The following is a 19,853-nucleotide window of genomic DNA, read 5'->3' on the forward strand; positions in this document are numbered from 1 at the left end:
TCCACTGAGATAAAGACAGCAGATTTATGACCGCTTTATCTCAATTACCTGACATGGGTTATGGGGCCAGCAACTTTTCCAGGTTGTGTGTGTTTTTTTTTTGGAGAGCAACTCTGTAAGGTTTCCTGACACTCGGTTCTGTCCCTCGCTTGTGCCACCTCGATGGTTTTCTCTGCTGCAGGGCAGCCTCTGTTGCTTTGGGCCAGGCCCACTCTTAGAGCAGCCTGACTCCAATAACTGGCAGTGGGCCTAAGATCAACAATTCAAGATCCGGGAGGTCTTCCTGACACTGACAGAAATGTGGCCCCTTCCCACTCAGAGTCCCTTTGCCCCTGACCACAAGCAGGGCTGCCAGAGACCAATACATCTTCCTATCTAAGCCAGTCTTTGCAAGTCCAGCCGTCTGAGGCTGGAACACATCATGTGTCCCCTGGGAGTGTAGGGTCGTCCCAAGACTCCAGTGTCAATCGAGATGGCCACTTCCAAGAAGAAGAGGGGCTGCAACCATACTTTCCTGTTCCTACTATCCCCAAACAATCAAACAGCTCGGGTCAGGTGTAAGTGCCTACAAAATAGCAGTCAATGGGGGTCTCTTCTTTTCTGAGAAATCATTAACAAAATGGGGAGCAGATCCAAAGATTGCTAGCCTTTGGCTTCCACGCAGGCCCAGAGGCTCCACGCTCCAAAGGCAGCCGCTCATCCCCTTCGGCCCTGCCCTGCAGCCATCCCTGAACACATGCCACCTGGTAGCTCTTCTAATTGGGACATTACTCTTCTTGCTCCCCAAGAATATGAGCTTTGGGTTGTCCTGTGTCACCTCCATCCAGTCATATGTGATCTTGGGACCATGTTTTGTCTTTGCCCTGCAGCTCCATCCATTGCACAGGTGCAAGTGGTTTAGGCTGGGGATGAATGTAAGCTTTGCTGGTGTCCTTGCGGCTGTGACTTCTCTTGTGTCATTTCCGCCATCCATCTCAACATGGGCGCACCATCAGAAAGAGGAGCCTTTGGAAGTGGCACTGAGTTGCAGAAAGGGAGATGAGAACAGTGACAGTGATATTTCCAAATCTCTCTGCTGATGAGTGGAAGTTTAAGGCTTAATAATGCAGATATGAAGTAGCATCTCACATTTCTCTCCCTGAAATTTTCACAAAAGTGGTGGCATAAAATGACCATACCAAAAGACAGCTCAGCTCTTATACTGAACAGACATTAGAATCGACAGGAACATCACCATGTTTTTTGCTGCTGCCATGCAAAGCCCATCATAATCTTGCACTCATTGACAAGTGGGAATGTGCTTAGCAGCTTTCTTGTCGTCCCTCAGTTCAAATCAGCTGCCAACCAGCAGTCTCTCCTTACATATTTTCTAGACTCCAGTCTATTCTACTGGAAAAGGCAACTACGGTCAGATCTGTTGCTTATTTGAATCAGTACTTGTGGGCCAACCATTCACTGTCCCTATTTGACCAATACAGTCAATCAGATAAAGAGTCGCTATAATATACATGCTTGGCATTGAAGAGCCAGACAGTGGGAAAACCCATTTCCCCAGACTATGTTGCTGGAAACCTTGCTTTTCCATTGAAATGGCTCCCTCTATACCAGCCATAGGCAACTTCAGCACTTCAGGTGTTTTGAACTTCTCTGGACATCCTACTGGCTGTTAGGAGTTGTGGGAGTTGAAGTCCAAAACACCTGGAGAGCCGAAGTTTGCCCATGGCTGCCCCATACATATGTATAAAAAAAAATAGTCAGAATATCAACCCAAAAAACATGAGTTGATTTATCCATGGGTCAGTGCAAGCAGTGTGCCATAAACTCTTGTGTTAGAAAAAGAAAGTCTCCCTTTCTCTGAGCTGAGTGGCCTCAAAATCTGCCCTCAGTTTATACATAAGGTCAATCTAATACATAGAATCATAGAACCCTTGCCAAGAAGCAGGATAATTGCATTCAATTTCTCTCCCCCCCCCCCCCCCCAACAGATAACCATCCAGCCTCTGTTTAAAAGCCTCCACCACACTCCGTGGCAGAGAGTTCCACTGCTGAACAGCTTTCTCTCACACACTCAGGAAGTTCTTCCTAATAAAGCTCAGGTGAAATCTCCCTTCCTGTTGTTTGAAGCCATTGTTCAAGTGCGTCCTAGTCTCCAGGGCAGCAGAAAACAAGCCTCCTCCCTCCTCCCTATGACTTCCTTCCCCTTCCATCTTGATCCATGGCACTCATCATGTCTCATCTCAGCCTTCTCTTCTGCAGGCTAAATATGCCCAGCTCTTTAAGCCACTCTTCATAGGGCTTATTCTCCAGATTCTTGATTCTTTGACTCCCCCTCCTCTGGACACATTCAAACTTGTCAACATTTCCCTTCAACTGCGGTGCCCAGAATTGGACACAGTGTGATTCCAGGTGTGGTCTGACCAAGGCAGAATAGAATAAGGGGGAGCAGGACTTCCCTGGATCTAGGCACTAGACTCCTCTTTATGCAGGCCAAAATCCCATTGGCTTTTTTCACCACCACATCATTGTTGGCTCATGTTCAACTTCTTCCCCATGAGGACTCCAAGATCTTTTTCACATGTCCTGCTGTTGAGCCAGACATCGTCCCCCATTCTGTATCTTTGCATTTTATTTTTTTCTGCCTAAGTGGATTATCTTACATTTGTCCCTGTTGAACTTCATTTGGTTAGTTTTGGCCAATCATCTCTCTAATCTGTTAAGATGACTATATACAGTGCAGTGAGCAACGTGACTTATTGGAAAAGAAGGGAAAAACTGGGGGAAGATACTAAGAAAAGAATTATAGTATCTTTAGAGTTAGAACACTCCAAGGTAGCCAATATTCTGCTGTCAAATAGTTCTACCGAACCTTTAGGTGGCATCTCTTGCTTTACAATTTGAATCCATTGAGTCATGTTTTCCCCTCTGGAGCAGTAGATGAGCCGGCTCCACCTTCTACATCACATCCTTTGGGATATTTCAAGATGGTTATCATGTCACTTCTCAGTCTTCTCTAGACGTATCCAACTCCCTAGCCATTCTTCACAAGGCTTAGTTACTCTACATAAGCTGCCATCGAAGGTTGACTGACCAGCCAGGTGCCAAAATGCCTTTGGAATGAGCAGAGGAATGAGTCACCTCCTTGGACAATGGACAGGAATCTGGTCACATGGCAAGCTCATCAAAGGATGTGGCCAGCTATTCAAACCACCCTGCAATAAGGGTCTTTTACAGGTTGCTATTATCCTTTGTTGATGTAATTCCTTGAGGCAGTAAAAAGGACTCCCCCATGCACGTGCACATGCACACAGAGCCACTCTTTTTCAAGCCTTTTCATATGTGTGGCCACATTGTGTAAAAAAGCATTTTACAACTTGCCATGCCAATGTAGTGCACAGACTCTGCCAATGCAATGGCACACACATACATGTATCGGGACAATGCGATTGAATGCGATTTCCTGCTTCTTAGCAGGGGGTTGGACTAGATGGCCCATGTGGTCTCTTCCAACTCTACTATTCTATGATTCTATGATTCTGTGGGTAATTGTGAACATTAGTTGTGAAATATACAGGGCTTGTTCTTAATCTAAGTCATCTTGAAAATGAGGAAAGCTATACGTTTTGACGATGTACACACACACCTCTACCTCCTAGCATGTTTTTGCTGATGCTACATCCATGCCAGCGCCAACTGCTGCTTCCAGCAGTGTTCAGCTTCTCAACCTCCAAGAAACAGCTGGCATAGGTAGTCATAGGATTGCACAGGCGCCTGGAAGATGGCGCAAAGGCAGGAAGGCAGGCCTTTTTGTGGCCACTGCTTCTGAGGGAAGATGCAATTGGAGCTCTGCTATACCAGATCTTCCTGGCCAGTGAGGAGTTCAGATCTCCTTCCTTCCCAATAGCTCAGCACCTTCTGCACTATCTCTAGAAGTAGGACTTCCCTAAAGGAGTGCCTTTAGTTGTGGATTCCTGCATAACAGAAGGGGGAAGTGTCCCTTGTGGCCAACTCCCATGCGTCTATGTTAATTGTAGCACTGCTTCTCAAATCTATCTGGGGTTGTTTTCTTAAGGGTTGGGGTCCTCTTGGCTGGATTCTCCTAGGCAGATGTGCTCAGAATTCCTGGTTCTGATAGAGTGACTACAAGAGCTCCCAGCACAGGCTGAAGAACTGAAACAATAAGCTTGGGAAGCATTATTTGCAATCCACCACTTTGTCACATTTACTACATTCCACTGAGTCATACACTTCAGAAGTGGTAACCCACTGTGTTCATCACATTAGGTTGGATTCAGGGTCTAACGTGTTGATAATACGAGCCAGTTTCCAATTTATGGCAATGCAAACTCAAGCAATTATGGCTTCCTTGGTGGAGCCTAGCCATCTGTAATGCATTCTTCCTCTTTTCTGCTGGCTTCCACTTTGCTGAACATAATATTGCCTTTTCCGGTCAGCCAGCTCATCTCATTCTAGATGCTTGTTTAGGATTTTTTTAAAGCAAGTTCCTCCTGACCCACTAGAGTAGGCATGGGTAACCTTGGGCCCTCCAGGTGTTTTGGACTTCAACTCCCAATTGTGTGGACAGCCCAAATTTGCCCATGTTTGCACTAGTGTCTTAACTCAAACCCTGCCTTTACTATATAGGAAATAAGTAACAACAAATGAATAAAGTAAACCTGGAGCAAAAGAAATACAAACCTATCCTACATCCTATACCAAAAATACAACTTGAAATGGACTTCCTATGCTCCAGATGAAAGATTTAGTATAACACCATCAAGTATGTTATTACTTAAATAGCATTTAAACTTTTGCCTAATATTCAGACTATGAAATCTAGTATTCAAAATCAACAAACATTCCCTTCTCTCATCTTGATAAAAACAATTCCCAGTGTTTTACAAAATTATTCAAAGACTTCTCTCTAATCAAAGTAATTTGTCAATTTCTGGCATTTCAATTATCGTTAATGTCCAGTCTTCTTTTGTTGGACTCTCTGTGCCTTTCCATGTCTTGAGCCTACGGTAGTCGTGCGCCAAAATCACACAATGAAACACTTTATAATTCAATCCTTTAATTTGTCTGTTGAATTGTATTCTAGTATTTCTCGGCTCTCTTCACAAGTCTGCCACATTGGATTATAAGCTCCATTTTGTGCATTACAGATTGCCAGCATGTATTCTTGGTCCTTTGAACATCTTTGTTAATATCATTTTGAACACATTCTTTCTCAGTGTTGCCTCTCGAACTTATCACCAAATTTTTGAGCCCATTTAATCACCATCCAACTCTACTCTCAAGGACATTTAGTTTTCTTTCTTTCTTTCTAAAAGCCTCTCTTGGCTGTCTTTGCCCTGGGCTTAAGCCTTCTTTAGTGGTGCTACGGAGACTTAGAACAGAAATGGAGGGGCGTCTTTGGGCCCCCTCCACCAAGGTTCTTCCTCAGGCTTGGCACACAAACACCAGCCTGGGCAAAGGCTCTTTGACACAGGCTCAGGTGAGCCCAAACAAAGGCCACAAGGTGCCTTCACTCAAAGGGGCACTGAAAAAGCAGGAAGCATTGTCTCAAGGCAAGTGGCCACATGCAGCAATGGACAGTAAACAGCATAATAATAATAATAATAATAATAATAATAATAATAATAATAATAATAATAAGGCCACCCTGCTGGGATCTGCACGCATCATCTGAAAATACATCACACAGTCCTAGACACTTGGGAAGTGTTCGACTTGTGATTTTGTGATATGAAATCCAGCATATCTATCTTTTTTTGCTGTGTCATAATAAAATACTAATAATAATAATACTCTTTATTTATATTCCGCCCTTCTCTTCAAAGGGACTCAGAGTAGATTACAGTATATATAAAGACAGAGATAACATTCAATGCCTTAGTTATAATCACACACAATGAGACACACAACACAGCCAAGGCAAAGGCTTCTCCTTTCATTTCCAGCTTTGAAGACAGTGCTCATCTCTGGCTCTGGAGAGGTGTTCTTCTCCATTTTCAAGCTAAGGAGCCTGTGTTGTTACCACCTGGTCATGTGGCCGGCAACTATTTATCTACTAACACTATAATAATAATAATAATAATAATAATAATAATAATAATAATAATAATAAAACTTTATTTATATACCGCCCTATCTCCCGGATGGGACTCAGGGCGGTTTACAGTCATAAAAGCAACACAAATATTACATAACAACATAATACATAATACATAATACACATTATTAAACAAAGTAAAATAATACAATTATAACAATAAATCACACTTACATGACCAGATCAAGGGGACGGGAACCATAAAGGGAAATCTTATGCAATATATTCAGGCATGTTTTTGAACTGCTCGGTTGGCAGGAACTAGAGCTGACAGAGGGAGCTCATCCCATCCCACGGATTTGAACTGCCAACCCTCAGGCCGGCAGCAGCACAAGGTTTTAACCCATTGCATCACTGCAGCCCCTAGCATAACCAGTTAGTACATTATTCATACATGTAGCAGTGGATAGGCCGTGTTCATAATTAAAGGCCATCTTTGCAACGATAAACAGGCTGGTGCTTTGGCTTCTCAGTGAAAGGGGGAAATTGTGGCAAGGTAATGCAAAACTTGCCTCACAGCGCCTTATGATCAGGGACTGAGGGTGCATGCACTGAAGTAAAGCAGTTTTCTCTGAGGTGAATTAACATAAAGGGACCAGGAAAGTTGGGGTCCCATGGGGGAAATTGCCTGAACAAGTGGCACAACATGCTGCCTGCCTTTTTGTGGTCTAGCAAAGTGCCCTCAGCGCAACTACAGTCCACACTTTCCCAGCACCCTCCATTCATCCAAGCCTACTGCAAAAGGGATTCCACAGGGGCCCTAAAACCCACAATATTTTTCCAGGAGTGGAGGAACAAAGCGGGGTATCCGATGCACATTGCTGTTTGCTGGTCGCACCCCAATAAACATGCTGCCAGCTTTAGGAGCTAAACCCACTTGTATTGTTTGTTGTGCTGTGTTTCCCTAGCCGGATTTGTTCAAAAGGGTTTTGCCTTTGCGTTCTTCCTCTGAGAGAGTGTGCCTTGGCCAAGGCCGCCCAATGGATTTCCACGCCTGAGCAAAGGGGATTCAAAGCCTGCTCTCAAGTCCTAGACCACTGCTCAACTCCCTATAATAACATAATAATAACACTTTATTTATATTCTACTCTTTTCCCCGAGAGGACTCAGAGTGGATTACAGCATATAAACAGACACAGGCAAACATTCAATGCCTTGTTACAATGAGACACAAAGACACAGACAAAGGCTTCTCCTTTCATTTCCAGCTCTGGAGGTGGTGCTCTTCTTCATTTCCAAGCTGAGGAGCCTATCAACTGAGGAGTCTGTCAACACCTCCTAGTTGTATGGCTGGCAAAAGTGTTTGGAGCATCTTTTGCATTTTCCCGCCGAGGCAGTACCTATTGATCTACTCACATTTGCATGTTTTCAAACTACTAGGTTGGCAGGAGTCAGGACTAACAGCGGGAGCTCATCCCGTCCCCCAGATTCGAACTGCCAACCTTCAGGTTAGTAGTTCAGCAGCACAAGGGTATAACCCATTGCGCCACGCTGGCTCTCATCCTCTTGGCCTCAAAAGGCAGATGGTTCAGTAGCCATAGGAAAGGCTGTGGGGACCCTTTGTATTTTAGTGCCGCCTTACCGTCCCAGCTGCAAGAGCTCTAATTGAGACAGATGTGCATATTGGACAAAGGGAGCGAAAGCTGTCAATTGTAAGGCTTCACAGGACTTTGCTGCTGTATTTTACTTCCTCAAATAGTTATCCAAGGATCTTGAATGGTTTTCCCTTCCATTAATAAGAAGGCTAGTTTGAGAGGGCCATGCTTCCTGCTGCCTCCTTGGGCCCTAAGGGGAGCCTTCCCCAGGGGCTCTGCAGAACCACAGCACCCCCCTGCTCTTCTGTGTAGGTGTTGTGTGTGTGTGTGTGTGTGTTGTGTGTGTGTGCGGCCTGGTGCCTTGGCGCCTCCCTCATCCTCGCTTCTGCTTTGTCTCCCACCCTCCCTCTCTCTCTCTCTCTCTCTCCCTGCAGACTTTTCAGTAGTTTAGGCGAACTGAGCACCATTTCACAGCGCAGCTCGGGCACCACCTACACCGTCCGGCCCGGCAGCCGCTACCCGGTGACCCGGCGCACCCCCAGCCCAGTCAAGCCGGCCGCCCTGGATAGGACAGACCCCTTGAGCCCCGTGCGGCCCTATGGGCTCACCCCACCCACCATCCTGAAATCTTCCAGCCTTTCCATCCCACACGAACCCAAGGAGGTGCGCTTTGTGGTGAGGAGCGTGAGTGCCCGGAGCCGTTCCCCGTCGCCCTCCCCGTCACCCTCGCCAGCCTTGCACGCCCTCCACCCGCCCCGGCCCTTCATGCAGAAGCCCCTTCACCTCTGGAACAAGTACGACGTGGGGGACTGGCTGGAGAGCATCAACCTGGTGGAGCATCGAGACAAGTTTGAGGACCACGAAATCGAGGGCACCCACTTGCCGGCGCTGACCAAGGAGGACTTTGTGGAGCTGGGGGTGACGCGGGTCGGGCACCGCATGAACATTGAGCGGGCACTCAAGCAGCTGGTGGACAGCTGACCGTTGTCCCCGCCGGTGGCTCAGATGGGACATTCCTACTAGACGAGTACACAGGAACCCATGGGATTCTCTTTCTATTCTACTCTGACCACTGCACTGAAGGGCGGGGAGCTGGCAAGTACCTACTCTCTCTCCTCCCTCTCTATCACACGCACACAGACATACACACAGGCCCCTTGGGGAACACGAATGCTGCATGAACAGGCACCCCCGTTTCCCAGCGTTGTTGGGGCGGGGGACTGGTCTTTGTATCTCCCGGCGTGCCCTTCCCCAAGAGAGTCACTGCAGGGCAGGTACTTCTGGGGGAGGGAAGAGGTCGCTCCTTTATTGGGGAACACCTTTCGAATGTGAATGTGTAATACGTTTATGGAGCACACTGGTAAAGGCCCAGGGCACTGAAGCGGAGGGGTCCTGGGCTTGATGGAGAGTAGTCAGGACTGAGTGGGGCTGGAGGAGGCAGAGCTCCAGAGAGGCAAGGGGAGCTCAGGATCAGTTGGGTCCTAACAGAGCTATTACTTTGTGGCTCTGGACTGCCGGTCTGCTTGCATTTGTGCCTGTCTCTAAGAAGATAAAGTAAGCCTCCTTAGGAAGGGGCTGGACCCCTTGCCAGTGAGTCAGAAATGTAGGCCCTGGTCCGGGTTCTGCGAGTAGCTGTGGAGAGGGAAAGCCCGCTTTGTGGCCCCATAGACTGCTGACTGGGAATCCCCATGAAGCTCAAAGGGCCCTGGCACCTTTGCGAGGCAGATTCTCCAGGGTGCAGCAAAGAGGGTTGGCACAAGACCAGAATACAAGCACCGGCTGTTCAGCTGGCAGAGAGCCGTTCTGCTGGTGAAGCAGAAAAGGAACAACTCCTAATTGGAGGGCCTGCCTCCCCAGCCCAACATACACACACACACACATTCACTGTCTCTCTCTCAGACACACCCATGTCTCCAAGCCCTGCCCCAACACAATAATCATCTCATTGGCAGGAAGACCCGAAGCCTGGTCATGACTGGGGTGAGGGTGCAAGTGAGAGGCAGGAGAACAAGAGAGAGAAACCACACACACACACACACACACAAAGAGAAGGACCTGCCTTTTGGAGGACTGTGTTCTTTGCCCTGGTGAGAGGGGGTCTGAAGTCGCATGGATAGAAGCATGTTTGGGAGCATCTAAAAGGGAGGCAAGTGGAGAACCCAGCCGCTTCTGCTTTGCCAACATTCATGGGGTGGGGGGAGGTTGCATTTTCTCTGGGGTCACGGGACGCATTGAAGGAGTCTATAAATCTCTGTGCATTTCTGTAGATTTGGTGGTCCAAGCGAGAAGGATGCCAACGCCAGGATCCCGCCCACTCTGTCCTAGTCACTCATTTTTGCATCTTTTTAATCAGCTATATATTTGAAAAGGAAAAAAAAGAACAAATATCTATATATCTATATCTATAGCCACATTGTTTTGTTATGGTTTACTAAAGCTATATCTCGCTCGAGGAGGAGGAAGGGGGCTCGCTAGCCCTTCCTGCAAAGCTTGTGGGAGTTTTTAGTGACTGACTGAATGAATGTGAGAGAAACAAAAATAGTCTTTTTAAAACTCCGTTCAGATGCTCTGAATTTTACAGATTTGGGGGTGGGGGTGGGGGAGGGGGACCAAAAGACAACGTTGCACTCGGTTTTGGGGACACCACCCAGTCTTCCATTCTTGCTGGGCAGAGCTGCAGGACAGGCCCTGGCCAGAGGGAGCTGCTTCCTTCCGCCTCGCACAGTGCCCTTCTCCCCTTGCCTTAGCCTCATCGTCTCTTGCCTCCCTCCCTGGGCCGGGACGGACGGAAGGGGGAGAAAGGGTGGGCCGGGGGCTCCACACCTACTGTAGCCTTTACCAGTGCCAGGAATGGCCAACTTGCAAAGAGAGGAGGAACCCAGAGCAGGGGAGAGCCCCACTGGCAAAGCTGGCAGGAGGCAGATGAAACCCAGGCATTGTCCCAGGGCCCGGGGAAGGCCCGGGAAGAAACGAAAGTGGAAGGAAACCAGCTCTGAATTGGGGTGAGGTGGCATCTCTCCTTTAAAGGCAGCTCCAGCTGGTGGGGCTGAGGTGAAAGGCCTTCTCGAAAGTCCTCTGGGGGCTGCAGCAAATAATAGTTGGTGCTGCTGATCCCTACCTGTTGAAATGCCTCAGTTAGAGAACTAGTGTGGGTAAAATTGGACCCACACCACTTTGTGGGCCCTACTCTGTTCCTCTCGGCACAGAAGGAAAACCCCTGTGAAACGTGGCAGTGTTGGCCTCGCTGCCTGCTGGGGAGGGGGGCTGGAGGGGAAACACAACCGCAGCGGCTTCTGGCCACGTGGTTCTGGACTAGCCCTCAAGGGAGCCAGCCAGGAGGACACGGAGGGAGAGACGGGAGGCACCAAGAGAGATGGATGGATGGACAGGTGGATGGATTGATGGGCAAAGGCTCCCTCCCAGCTCAGAGGCTGGCCTCTGGCTTCTTCATCTGTGGATGCTGGGCTCTGCCTCTGCAGCATTCCACTTGGCTGTGGTGTTCCCTTTGGAACCATGTACCAAACTGTTCCATCTGTGAGAGAGCAATGGGAAATAGTCTGCCTTTAAAGTGGGTTAGGGGAGCAGTGCGGCCCAAGGTGCATTTCCTCAGAGAAGCATTAATTCTTCTGGTGCTAGAGGGGTGGAAGAGGGAGACCCTCACCACCCTTCACACATCTCTTCTTAACCTTTCCAAGTTTATTTCGGTCAGGGACAAGAAGGAAGTGGCAAGCTGCCTGCATAAGAATGTGCACACAAGAACAGGGTACTCCAGCCCAACCCACCCCCAGTATTCTTGCTTTTGAGTTGCTCCTGCTAGGGGAAGGTGAGACGCTTGGCCAAGGTTCCTCTCAGTTGGGGCTGAAGGAGGAATTGAGCGGCCAGTCACACCACCTTCCACAATCAGACCAGGGAGGCACCCACTGGAAATGCTCCAGCGAAACCAGAGATGTACCTAGTGCAGGTGCATCACAGAAGGTTGCTCATTTGTGACCTCAAACGTGGGCGGGCAAGGTCATTCATGTCTGAATGCCAGGAAGAAGTGCAACAGGTATTGATATCTGCTTGGACTTCTGTGCCACCTGTGTCCTGTTGAAACAACAGGGACCTCTTTGAGTCAGGGGGCCCATTCGCTCGCCATTATGAGACTCAACAGCCATCCAGCCATTGTGTTGTTGAAGGCTTTTATGGCCAGAATCACTGGGTTGTTGTGCATTTTCCAGGCTGTATGTCCATGTTCCAGAAGCATTCTCTCCTGACATTTTGCCCACATCTATGGCACGCATCCTCAGAGGTTGTGAGGTCTGTTGGAAACTAGGCAAGTGGGGTTTATATATCTCTGAAAAGTCCAGGTTGGGAGAAAGAACTCTTGTCAGTTTGAGGCAAGTATAAATGTTGCCATTGGCCAGCTTGATTAGCATTGAATGGCCCTGCAGCTTCAAAGCCTGGCTGCTTCCTGTCTGGGGGAATTCTTTGTTGTGGGTGTGTTAGCTGGCCCTGATCGTTTCTTATCTGGAATTCCCATTTTCAGAGTGTTCCTCTTTATTTACTGTCCTGAATGTAGAGTTTTTATTATACTGGTAGCCAGATTTTGTTCATTTTCATGGTTTCCTCCTTTCTGTTGAAATTGTCTACATGCTTGTGGATTTCAGTGGCTTCTCTGTGTAGTCTGACATGGTGGTTGTTAGAGTGGTCCAGCTTTCCTGTGTTCTCAAATAATATACTGTGTCCAGGTTGGTTCATCAAGGGCTCTGCTATGGCTGACTTCTCTGATTGAGTCAGTCTGCAGTACCTTTCATGATATGTGTTTGTGTTAATGGGCCCTATGTAGACTTGCTGGACCACTCTAACAACTACCATGTCACACTACACAGAGAAGTCATTGAAATCCACAAGAAGCATGTGGACAATTTCAACATAAATGAGGAAACCATGAAAATGAACAAAACCTGGCTACCAATATTTTAAAAACTATAAGATCAGCACAGTAAATAAAAAACAACTCAGAAAACGGGAATTCTGGGTATGAAACAACCAGGGACAGCTAACACCTTCCAACAAAGAATTCCCTCAGGCAAGAAGCAAACAGGCTTTGAAGCTGCAAGGCCATTCAATACTAATCAAGCTGGCCATTTGCAACATTCACACCTGCCTCAAACAGAGAAGAGTCCTTTCTCCCACCTTGGACTTTCCACAGATATATAAAACCCACTTGCCTAGTTTTCAACAGACCTCACAACCTCTGAGGATGCCTGCCATAGATGTGGGTGAAACATCAGGAGATAATGCTTCTGGAACATGGCCAGACAGCCCGGAAATCTCACAGCAACCAATTCAGCCATTGTTGATGACTGGGTGGCTGAAAAGAGGCATTGGGTCCATCAGAACAGGCAATGTGAAGGGGACACATATCAAAACTCAAAAAGTAATTTTTTGAAAAATCTTTATGTGCCCAATCTACACAGTTCACTTTTTAAATAGTATGTTTGAAGATGCTGAATATAACATGTATTGCAATCATTCCAAGCTTATTCCTTCACTGTGACCTGGTTTAAAACCCAATACAGTAGACAGGCTAAATGCCCTAACAGTCTTTATCTGATAGCGCCAAGATATATTGGACCACAAATTCCATCTTCTTCCATCATCATGCAATTTAAGGAGAGCTGCCCCATACCTTCATCTTCCCACAGAAGGAACACCATCTCTATAGATCCGGTCTCATCACTTAACACTGAATATTCACGTGTTCATGGCACACTCCTCTGCATGTGTACTTGTACGCAAGTCGAACTTTGTTCATTATGGCTTACTCCTTGGCAATTCACTGTTTTTAGATGGCAGGCTACAGTAAAACCAAAGGCTCACCTTGACCAATGTCAAGGTGCTGACATCAACCACAAGAGTATCCTTCTGCACCAAAAATATCCCATGATATAAGGTACAATGCTCCAGGCGCAGCCACAAAGCCTATGTCCAGTCTCTGTCCTTGTGGTTCTAAGTGTCTCTCTTATTTCTACCCTGTGTCCCAGACTAATGACACTAAAATGTTTTCCAAATTAAATGGCATGAAATGCACTAACCCATAAAAAAGTGTAACATGAACAGATTAAAATCATACTCCTGAATTCCACAAGAAGGCCCTCATCCATACCAACACCCACCAACCTCACAGTTGCACCCCAGGCCTGGAAACACCTATGACCACAGCACCACACAAGAGTCCAAAGTATAAACAAACAGTTTAACACATAAAATACATGAAAAACCAGGAATAAGGAATCCAAAAAAGGGTTAACAATACATGGTAGCCAGGCAGTAATCCAAATGTTTCATGCAAATCCCAAGGTAATGCAGTCCAGGAATAGCCAGAAAGTCACAAGCACAGTGTGAGTCCAAAAGCAAAGGTATATTTAGTAAAACTTGAGCAGGAATATAAAACAAGAACATAGAAAACTTCCAGGATACATAAATCCAAAACCAAGGTTTGACTTGAGACAAGAGCCAGGGAACTCAGGCCTAGCTTCTCTCTACCTGAACTAAGAGCTAAACAACATGCCAGTTAATAGACACCCATGAAGTCATTTCTTTTCCCATGAATTCTCTCCTCAACTTTCCCACATAAGCGCTCTGACTGGAGTTGCCTATCTTCTGCTCTAATCTGTAAACAAAGCCTTTTGTTGACCAGGTGTTTTTCCCTGCTTCTATTTGCAGTGCAGGTCCCTCTCTGTAATGCATTCTCCCCTTTACTCTCCTTAATAGTGGCTGGCGTGTGTTTGGCTGGCTATTTGCCTGAGTGCAGGCTCTTTTTCGGGCCCATGCTGCTGCTACTGCTGCCGTGGGCCCCTCTGTCTCGCTCTGTCCCTTCCGCAGCTGTTTCTGGGACAATGTGAGGAGACTTCGCCTGCACCCGGCCTCCTCCTGAGGGAGGAAGGCCTGAAGACTGCAGACTGGAACTTATATCTGCAGGACGTTCACTCCAGGACTGGGAAAGCTGGGTGCCTTCTTCCTTCCTTGAGAAAGCACTGAACCCTGGTTTCTGCTGCTCCTCAGGAAGGCTGGCTAAGACGCCCCCCTGTTGCCGCACAGGGTCTGGGCTCCCCAGCTTCTACCCACAAAGCAGCTGCAGCCGTGCCTGTGTTTGCAAACACTGGGTGATCCCTGGACGTGCCTTCGAGGCGCCTGGGCGCCAGTCCCAGGGACACCACGGCTCAGTCCTGGTCAGGCATAGCCCAAAACAGGAAAGAAGCCCCAGCCAAATAATCAGGTTGAAGCTGGAAATACAAATTGAAAGAATGTTTGCAATGATCTATTCTTTGGTCAAAGAATGAGTTTCCTCAGAGTCATAGCAATAGCCCACCAAGAATTTAGCATGTATTTCTTTTGTTATTCAACATCCCAAAGTGTTGCCCCGGGCTTATACTGCAGAGGTTTTCTTTGTTATGGATGTTGTATGTAAGGGAAAACTACCCAAAAATACAGCAGAGCATCCAAAAACTACAAACAGGATACTTATGGTTGAGCATTCAGCTCACAGCAAGCAGAGCGTGAAGTGCCATGTGGCTGTAAAGAATTTAGAACTTAGGAGGCAAAAATCCAAGTTCAGTCTTTAAAAATACACAATGTTTACAAAAGTATAATTACATTTCTTAATTGTAAATTACTGGGTCTGAGCTACACTAACTAATCCCATCTCTTCTAGTCTTCAAAAGAGAGGGAAAATTCTCCAAGCACACATCTCTCCTGACACAAAAGCAGAGATCTCAATACACACAACACATACCAAGGTGCAAAAGTAGAAGTCAAAAGTAAAGACTTGCACTACAAAAGTATCCATTCTATACAACAAATCAGAATGAGAGCAGAAACAGAGAGGAGAGAAGAAATAAATACATTCCAACTGTCATTCAAGAGTCAGGGAGGGATTTACCTCAGCCTATTATTCTAAGCTAACTACTCCTCATTGAGGACTGCAGACTTGGGCAGTGTGGGGTTGAAAACCAACATTCTTTACAAAAAAAAAACCAAAAGCAAACAACCTGATTTGAATTCTGTATGGGAGTTACATCTCAGTAAGCAGACCAACGTATGCAGGAACTAGAATTGGTCAGTGTCATAGCTCTATTTCACACGAGGGTTACTATTCTATTACTGTGTAGTAAAGCAGACCAAGTTTCCCATGCAGATCATGCCTTGGCCCCAATGGGCATCAAGTAATTTTGCTGGTATCCCAGCATTCACCTTTGCAATTCTTTCACTGAGTTTCTCGCTGCTTTGCTACCTATCTAAATATACATAAGATTAAGTTAAAAATAATATAAGATTTTGACATTTGCTTCTGTCAAGAAAACAGCGTTCTGTAAGGAAAACCTGATTTGGCTACAGAAAAGTTTTGTGTTTTCCTCGCAGAGTAATTCCCACACAACATTTTACGAGTCATTTAATACAGCAGAATACTGTGAAAAATACAGGTTTTCCTTCTACAGCTGGGATAAAACCTAATTAGCAATCCCAACTCAAGGAGAAATAGCTAAAGATTTATCTTCCTAATAGGAACTCTTTAGCTGCTATACCTTTACTCCATTGTAAGGGATTGAAAACCATTACTATAAAACGTGTTATGATAGCATATCAGTGAATCATATGATAAAGAAGTACAAGGCAACCTGAGTCCCTGAATTCACAGCTGGGTGAGATTTTAATTCTCAAGACGAACCCGTGATTGAATTCCACACCCAACACACAAAATTGTTCAAATCCCATGACAGCCTATAGAATTTTACAGTTTCTCTCTAGAGGCATCCAAAAAACTACAACTTTGGCCATTCAAATCCTCTGAAACCAGCTTTAGTTTCTTTAATTCTGACACCATGCCTACTGACATTGGAGTAAGCCTTACTGAATGTAGTTGGACTACCTCCTTGTAAACATGCTTAGGATTGTGCAGTTTAGATTAGAATCACAATGTCAAGACTGATAATGTTGCTTCAAGATTACCCAGAATGATTCACGTGGTTCTTCACATATTACGTATCTCACCTCTTTATTTAAAGGGTTAAAAGGGGACATTATCTTCTCTTTATGGAAACATGTCTACAAATAAATTCTGTGCTAACTCACTAAATTCAGCACTTTATAGCCTGTTACTGGTATATAATTGAGAGGCAATCTATTTTTTGGAAAACGGAAATCTCCATAACCTTTTGGAGATTTTATGATCTTTGGAAAGGCATGACCTTGTTAGAAGTCACAACCTTTTGTGAAAAGGATATCTTAACTTTTTGGGAAAATGGCATTCATGCAAGGCAATTACGTTTCTCAGCTGTTAAACGGATGTACCTAGATATCTCTTTGAACTGTTAGGGACAAAGATATGCCAGTGCACAAAACACACACACACACACATATAGCAGAGTAGTTGCCCCAAAACATGTATTCTCCCTTAAAATATAGCTGCCTTTAAATCATGCTCTCAAGAGACAAAAATAAGCAGACTTCTTTAAAAGTAACATAGTCGGTTTACTCACAAACTTCATATATTCAGTATACAAGTATTTTGCATATCAATCCAGTTACAAATAGGATTTGAATTAGTTTCTCTGTGCAGGTAATACAAGGCACCTTTCTCATAATCAACAATCCATAGTCTAAAGCATCTCTCTGTTCTGAGAGTCTAATAGAGTCTCTGTTTCTACACTGAAAGTCTAATGGCTTCTGCTTCTACTGGTGTCTGAAAGCATACATCTGTTTCTACTGAAGTCTCTAAGCATACTGTTTCTAAAATGGAGTCTGAGTCCTGAACAATCCCAGTTCTGATCACATGGTCTGCACACCCGCCCACAACATAGAGTTAAGAAAAAATGCACACCAATATACACATGCACAGTACAGCAAGCAGTTTGAATTATATACATAATAACTAGCGGAGGGTTGAAAAAGGTTGCTATTTCCAACATAAGCTTCGGGTACCAGTGACCAAACCAGCCAAAAAGTCCCCCTTCTTCCATTTCCTCTTTTTTTGCTCAGAGAGAAATCTTGGAAGCGACACCCTCCCAGCAGGAGCTAGGGAGGCCCACCTTTGCAAAGTACAACAAGCCCACCTTCCGAGAAAGGAGCAGGGAAAACAGAGAAGCAGCATCTCCCTTGCAAGGAAAACGGACTTCCCCGGCTCTCCTTCAAGATCTGTGAGCCAGACTTTCATTTCTAGAAGAAATCCTTGCCTTTCTGCAGAAGATACCATGCCTGAGACAGAGCCTTCCTTCTGCTTTGGCTCAGCATTAGGAATAGAAACATGATTGACCGTAAATCTGTTTGAGACAGGTTGGGAGCTCCCGTTTTTGCCCCAAAGGGATCCATCGGGGGAGAGTGGGGGAAGTTGTCTCTCTTGCCATGTCCAGTTTGCCCACTGACCAACAGGATTTGTCGTGAGTTCTAGACAGAATGCTTCTTGCTTTGCAGGACTCTTGCGCGAGTCCCACGCCCCACCCATTCGCGCTCTTGTTTTTGTTTTCCTGGTTGCAAAGAAAGGCTTTCTGCTTTGTTCCCTTCCCCTCATGCTGTGCTCCAAGATGGCTGCTTTGCTAGAAGGAACCATTTCTGTATTCGGGCCCCCCAATGTTTCCGCCCAGCTAGCCTGCCCTGCAAGTGCCCACGTCTTCTGCTTTCCCCTCAACATGGACGGCTGTTGGCTTTTCTTACAGTCCCGTCAGTTGATGTTCCTCAGCGTTTTGCTCCCAGCTGGAGCAAAGGGTATTGGTTTTCATTTGTAGATAGCTCCTTGCCAGTTTTATTCTGCCCACAAGGACAGGTCTGTCCCAACTCTCTCCAGAGCAAGTCATGCCTTTCATCTAAAAAAAAAGCCATTCTGGAGAAGGCAGGTAAAGGAACCTGACCGTGACATCTGAGCGCGAGGGTCATTCCTAGAACCAACCCCAGGTATGTGGCTGCGGGAGAACCCGCTGCTGCACACGGACCTACTGTGATTTCTCATGGCTTCTCAATGACTTTTTGTTACCTTCTGTACAAATTGAGGGCAAGATTTTCTTTCCCTTTGGAAATTTAGTTTTTAAGGTTGTTGATTTTTATTTCTATCTTTGGTCTTGACTAAATCCATTAATCTTCTGTAGTCAGGAACTTGGGTTTGTATTTCTAGGTTTTCAAAGCAAGAAATCCAATCCTCAACATGATCTTCTCAATAGAGAGCGGCTTTGCAAGCTGCTGCTCACTCTGGAACAGAAACCCAGTGTGGTTTCCTTTTCAGCCCCGTTCTCCTAAAGACACACACACACAATATACAGAAGAGGTACACACACCGAGAAGCAGCTCCCGGTCTCATCCCCTGTCTGTCACACACACTCACCTGTGCCCTTGGTTTGTTAAATTGTTTTTTAATTGACAGGGTCAGTTTGACTTTCACCCCTTATTTTATATGGATTTCCTGAGGAGATCTCTCCTTCTGCAAAATAAGAGAGGAGTGGATCACACACCTCCCTCTCCCTGACGTTGTGATATGCCCCCCCCCCACACAGAGATCTATGTTTCTTATATTATATTATTATTATTAATATTATTATTATTATGTAATAAATTTATAAGAAATCGTTTGGCTGAATTGTGCTTTTTCGTTTCGTCAAGGGTGGGTTCAAATCCTGCACTAGCACATATGTCGTGTACCATTCTGTGCAGAGTATGGTTGGTCAGACCACACCTGTAATCACACTGTGTCCAATTCTGGGTACCACAATCTAAGGGAGATGTTGACAAGCTGGAATGTGTCCATAGGAGGGCGACTAAAATGACAAGGGTCTGGAGAATAAACCCTATGAGGAGCGGCTGAAAGAGCTGGGCATGTTTAGCCTGCAGAAGAGAAGGCGGAGAGGAGACCTGATGAGGGCCATGCATAAATGTGTGAGGGGAAGTCACAAGGAGGAGGGAGCAGGCTTCCTTTCTGCTGCCCTAGAGACCAGGACACGGAACAATGGCTTCAAACTACAGAAAAGAAAGGAGATTCCACCTGAACATTAGGAAGAACTTCCTAAATGTGAGAGCTGTTCAGAAGTGGAACTCTGTCTCTGCCCCGGAGTATGTTGGAGGCTCCTCCTTTGGAGGCTTCTAAACAGAGGCTGAATCGCCATGTGTTTGGGGGGGGGGGGGGGGGCTTTGAATGTGGTTTTCCTGCTTCTTGACAGAATAGGGTTGGACTGGATGGC

General features: G+C 46.0%; 1 protein-coding gene across 6 annotated transcripts in view; it reads left to right on the forward strand.

Moving 5' to 3' along the window:
* shank3 (SH3 and multiple ankyrin repeat domains 3) overlaps window positions 1–19,244 on the forward strand; it is a 467,801-nt gene extending 448,557 nt beyond the window's left edge. For 3 of the 6 annotated variants that reach the window (XM_062981259.1, XM_062981260.1, XM_062981261.1), the window contains one exon: window positions 8,082–19,244. In XM_062981259.1, coding sequence (XP_062837329.1) covers window positions 8,082–8,628 — 547 coding nt within the window. In that variant the 3' untranslated portion in view covers window positions 8,629–19,244. The remainder of the gene's footprint in view (window positions 1–8,081) is intronic. The other 3 variants (XR_010006367.1, XM_062981262.1, XM_062981264.1) reach the window with 3 other exon arrangements.
* Window positions 19,245–19,853: the final 609 nt, after the last annotated feature.

The sequence above is a fragment of the Anolis carolinensis genome, chromosome 5 (assembly GCF_035594765.1).
Source record: "Anolis carolinensis isolate JA03-04 chromosome 5, rAnoCar3.1.pri, whole genome shotgun sequence".
Lineage (NCBI taxonomy): Eukaryota > Metazoa > Chordata > Lepidosauria > Squamata > Dactyloidae > Anolis > Anolis carolinensis.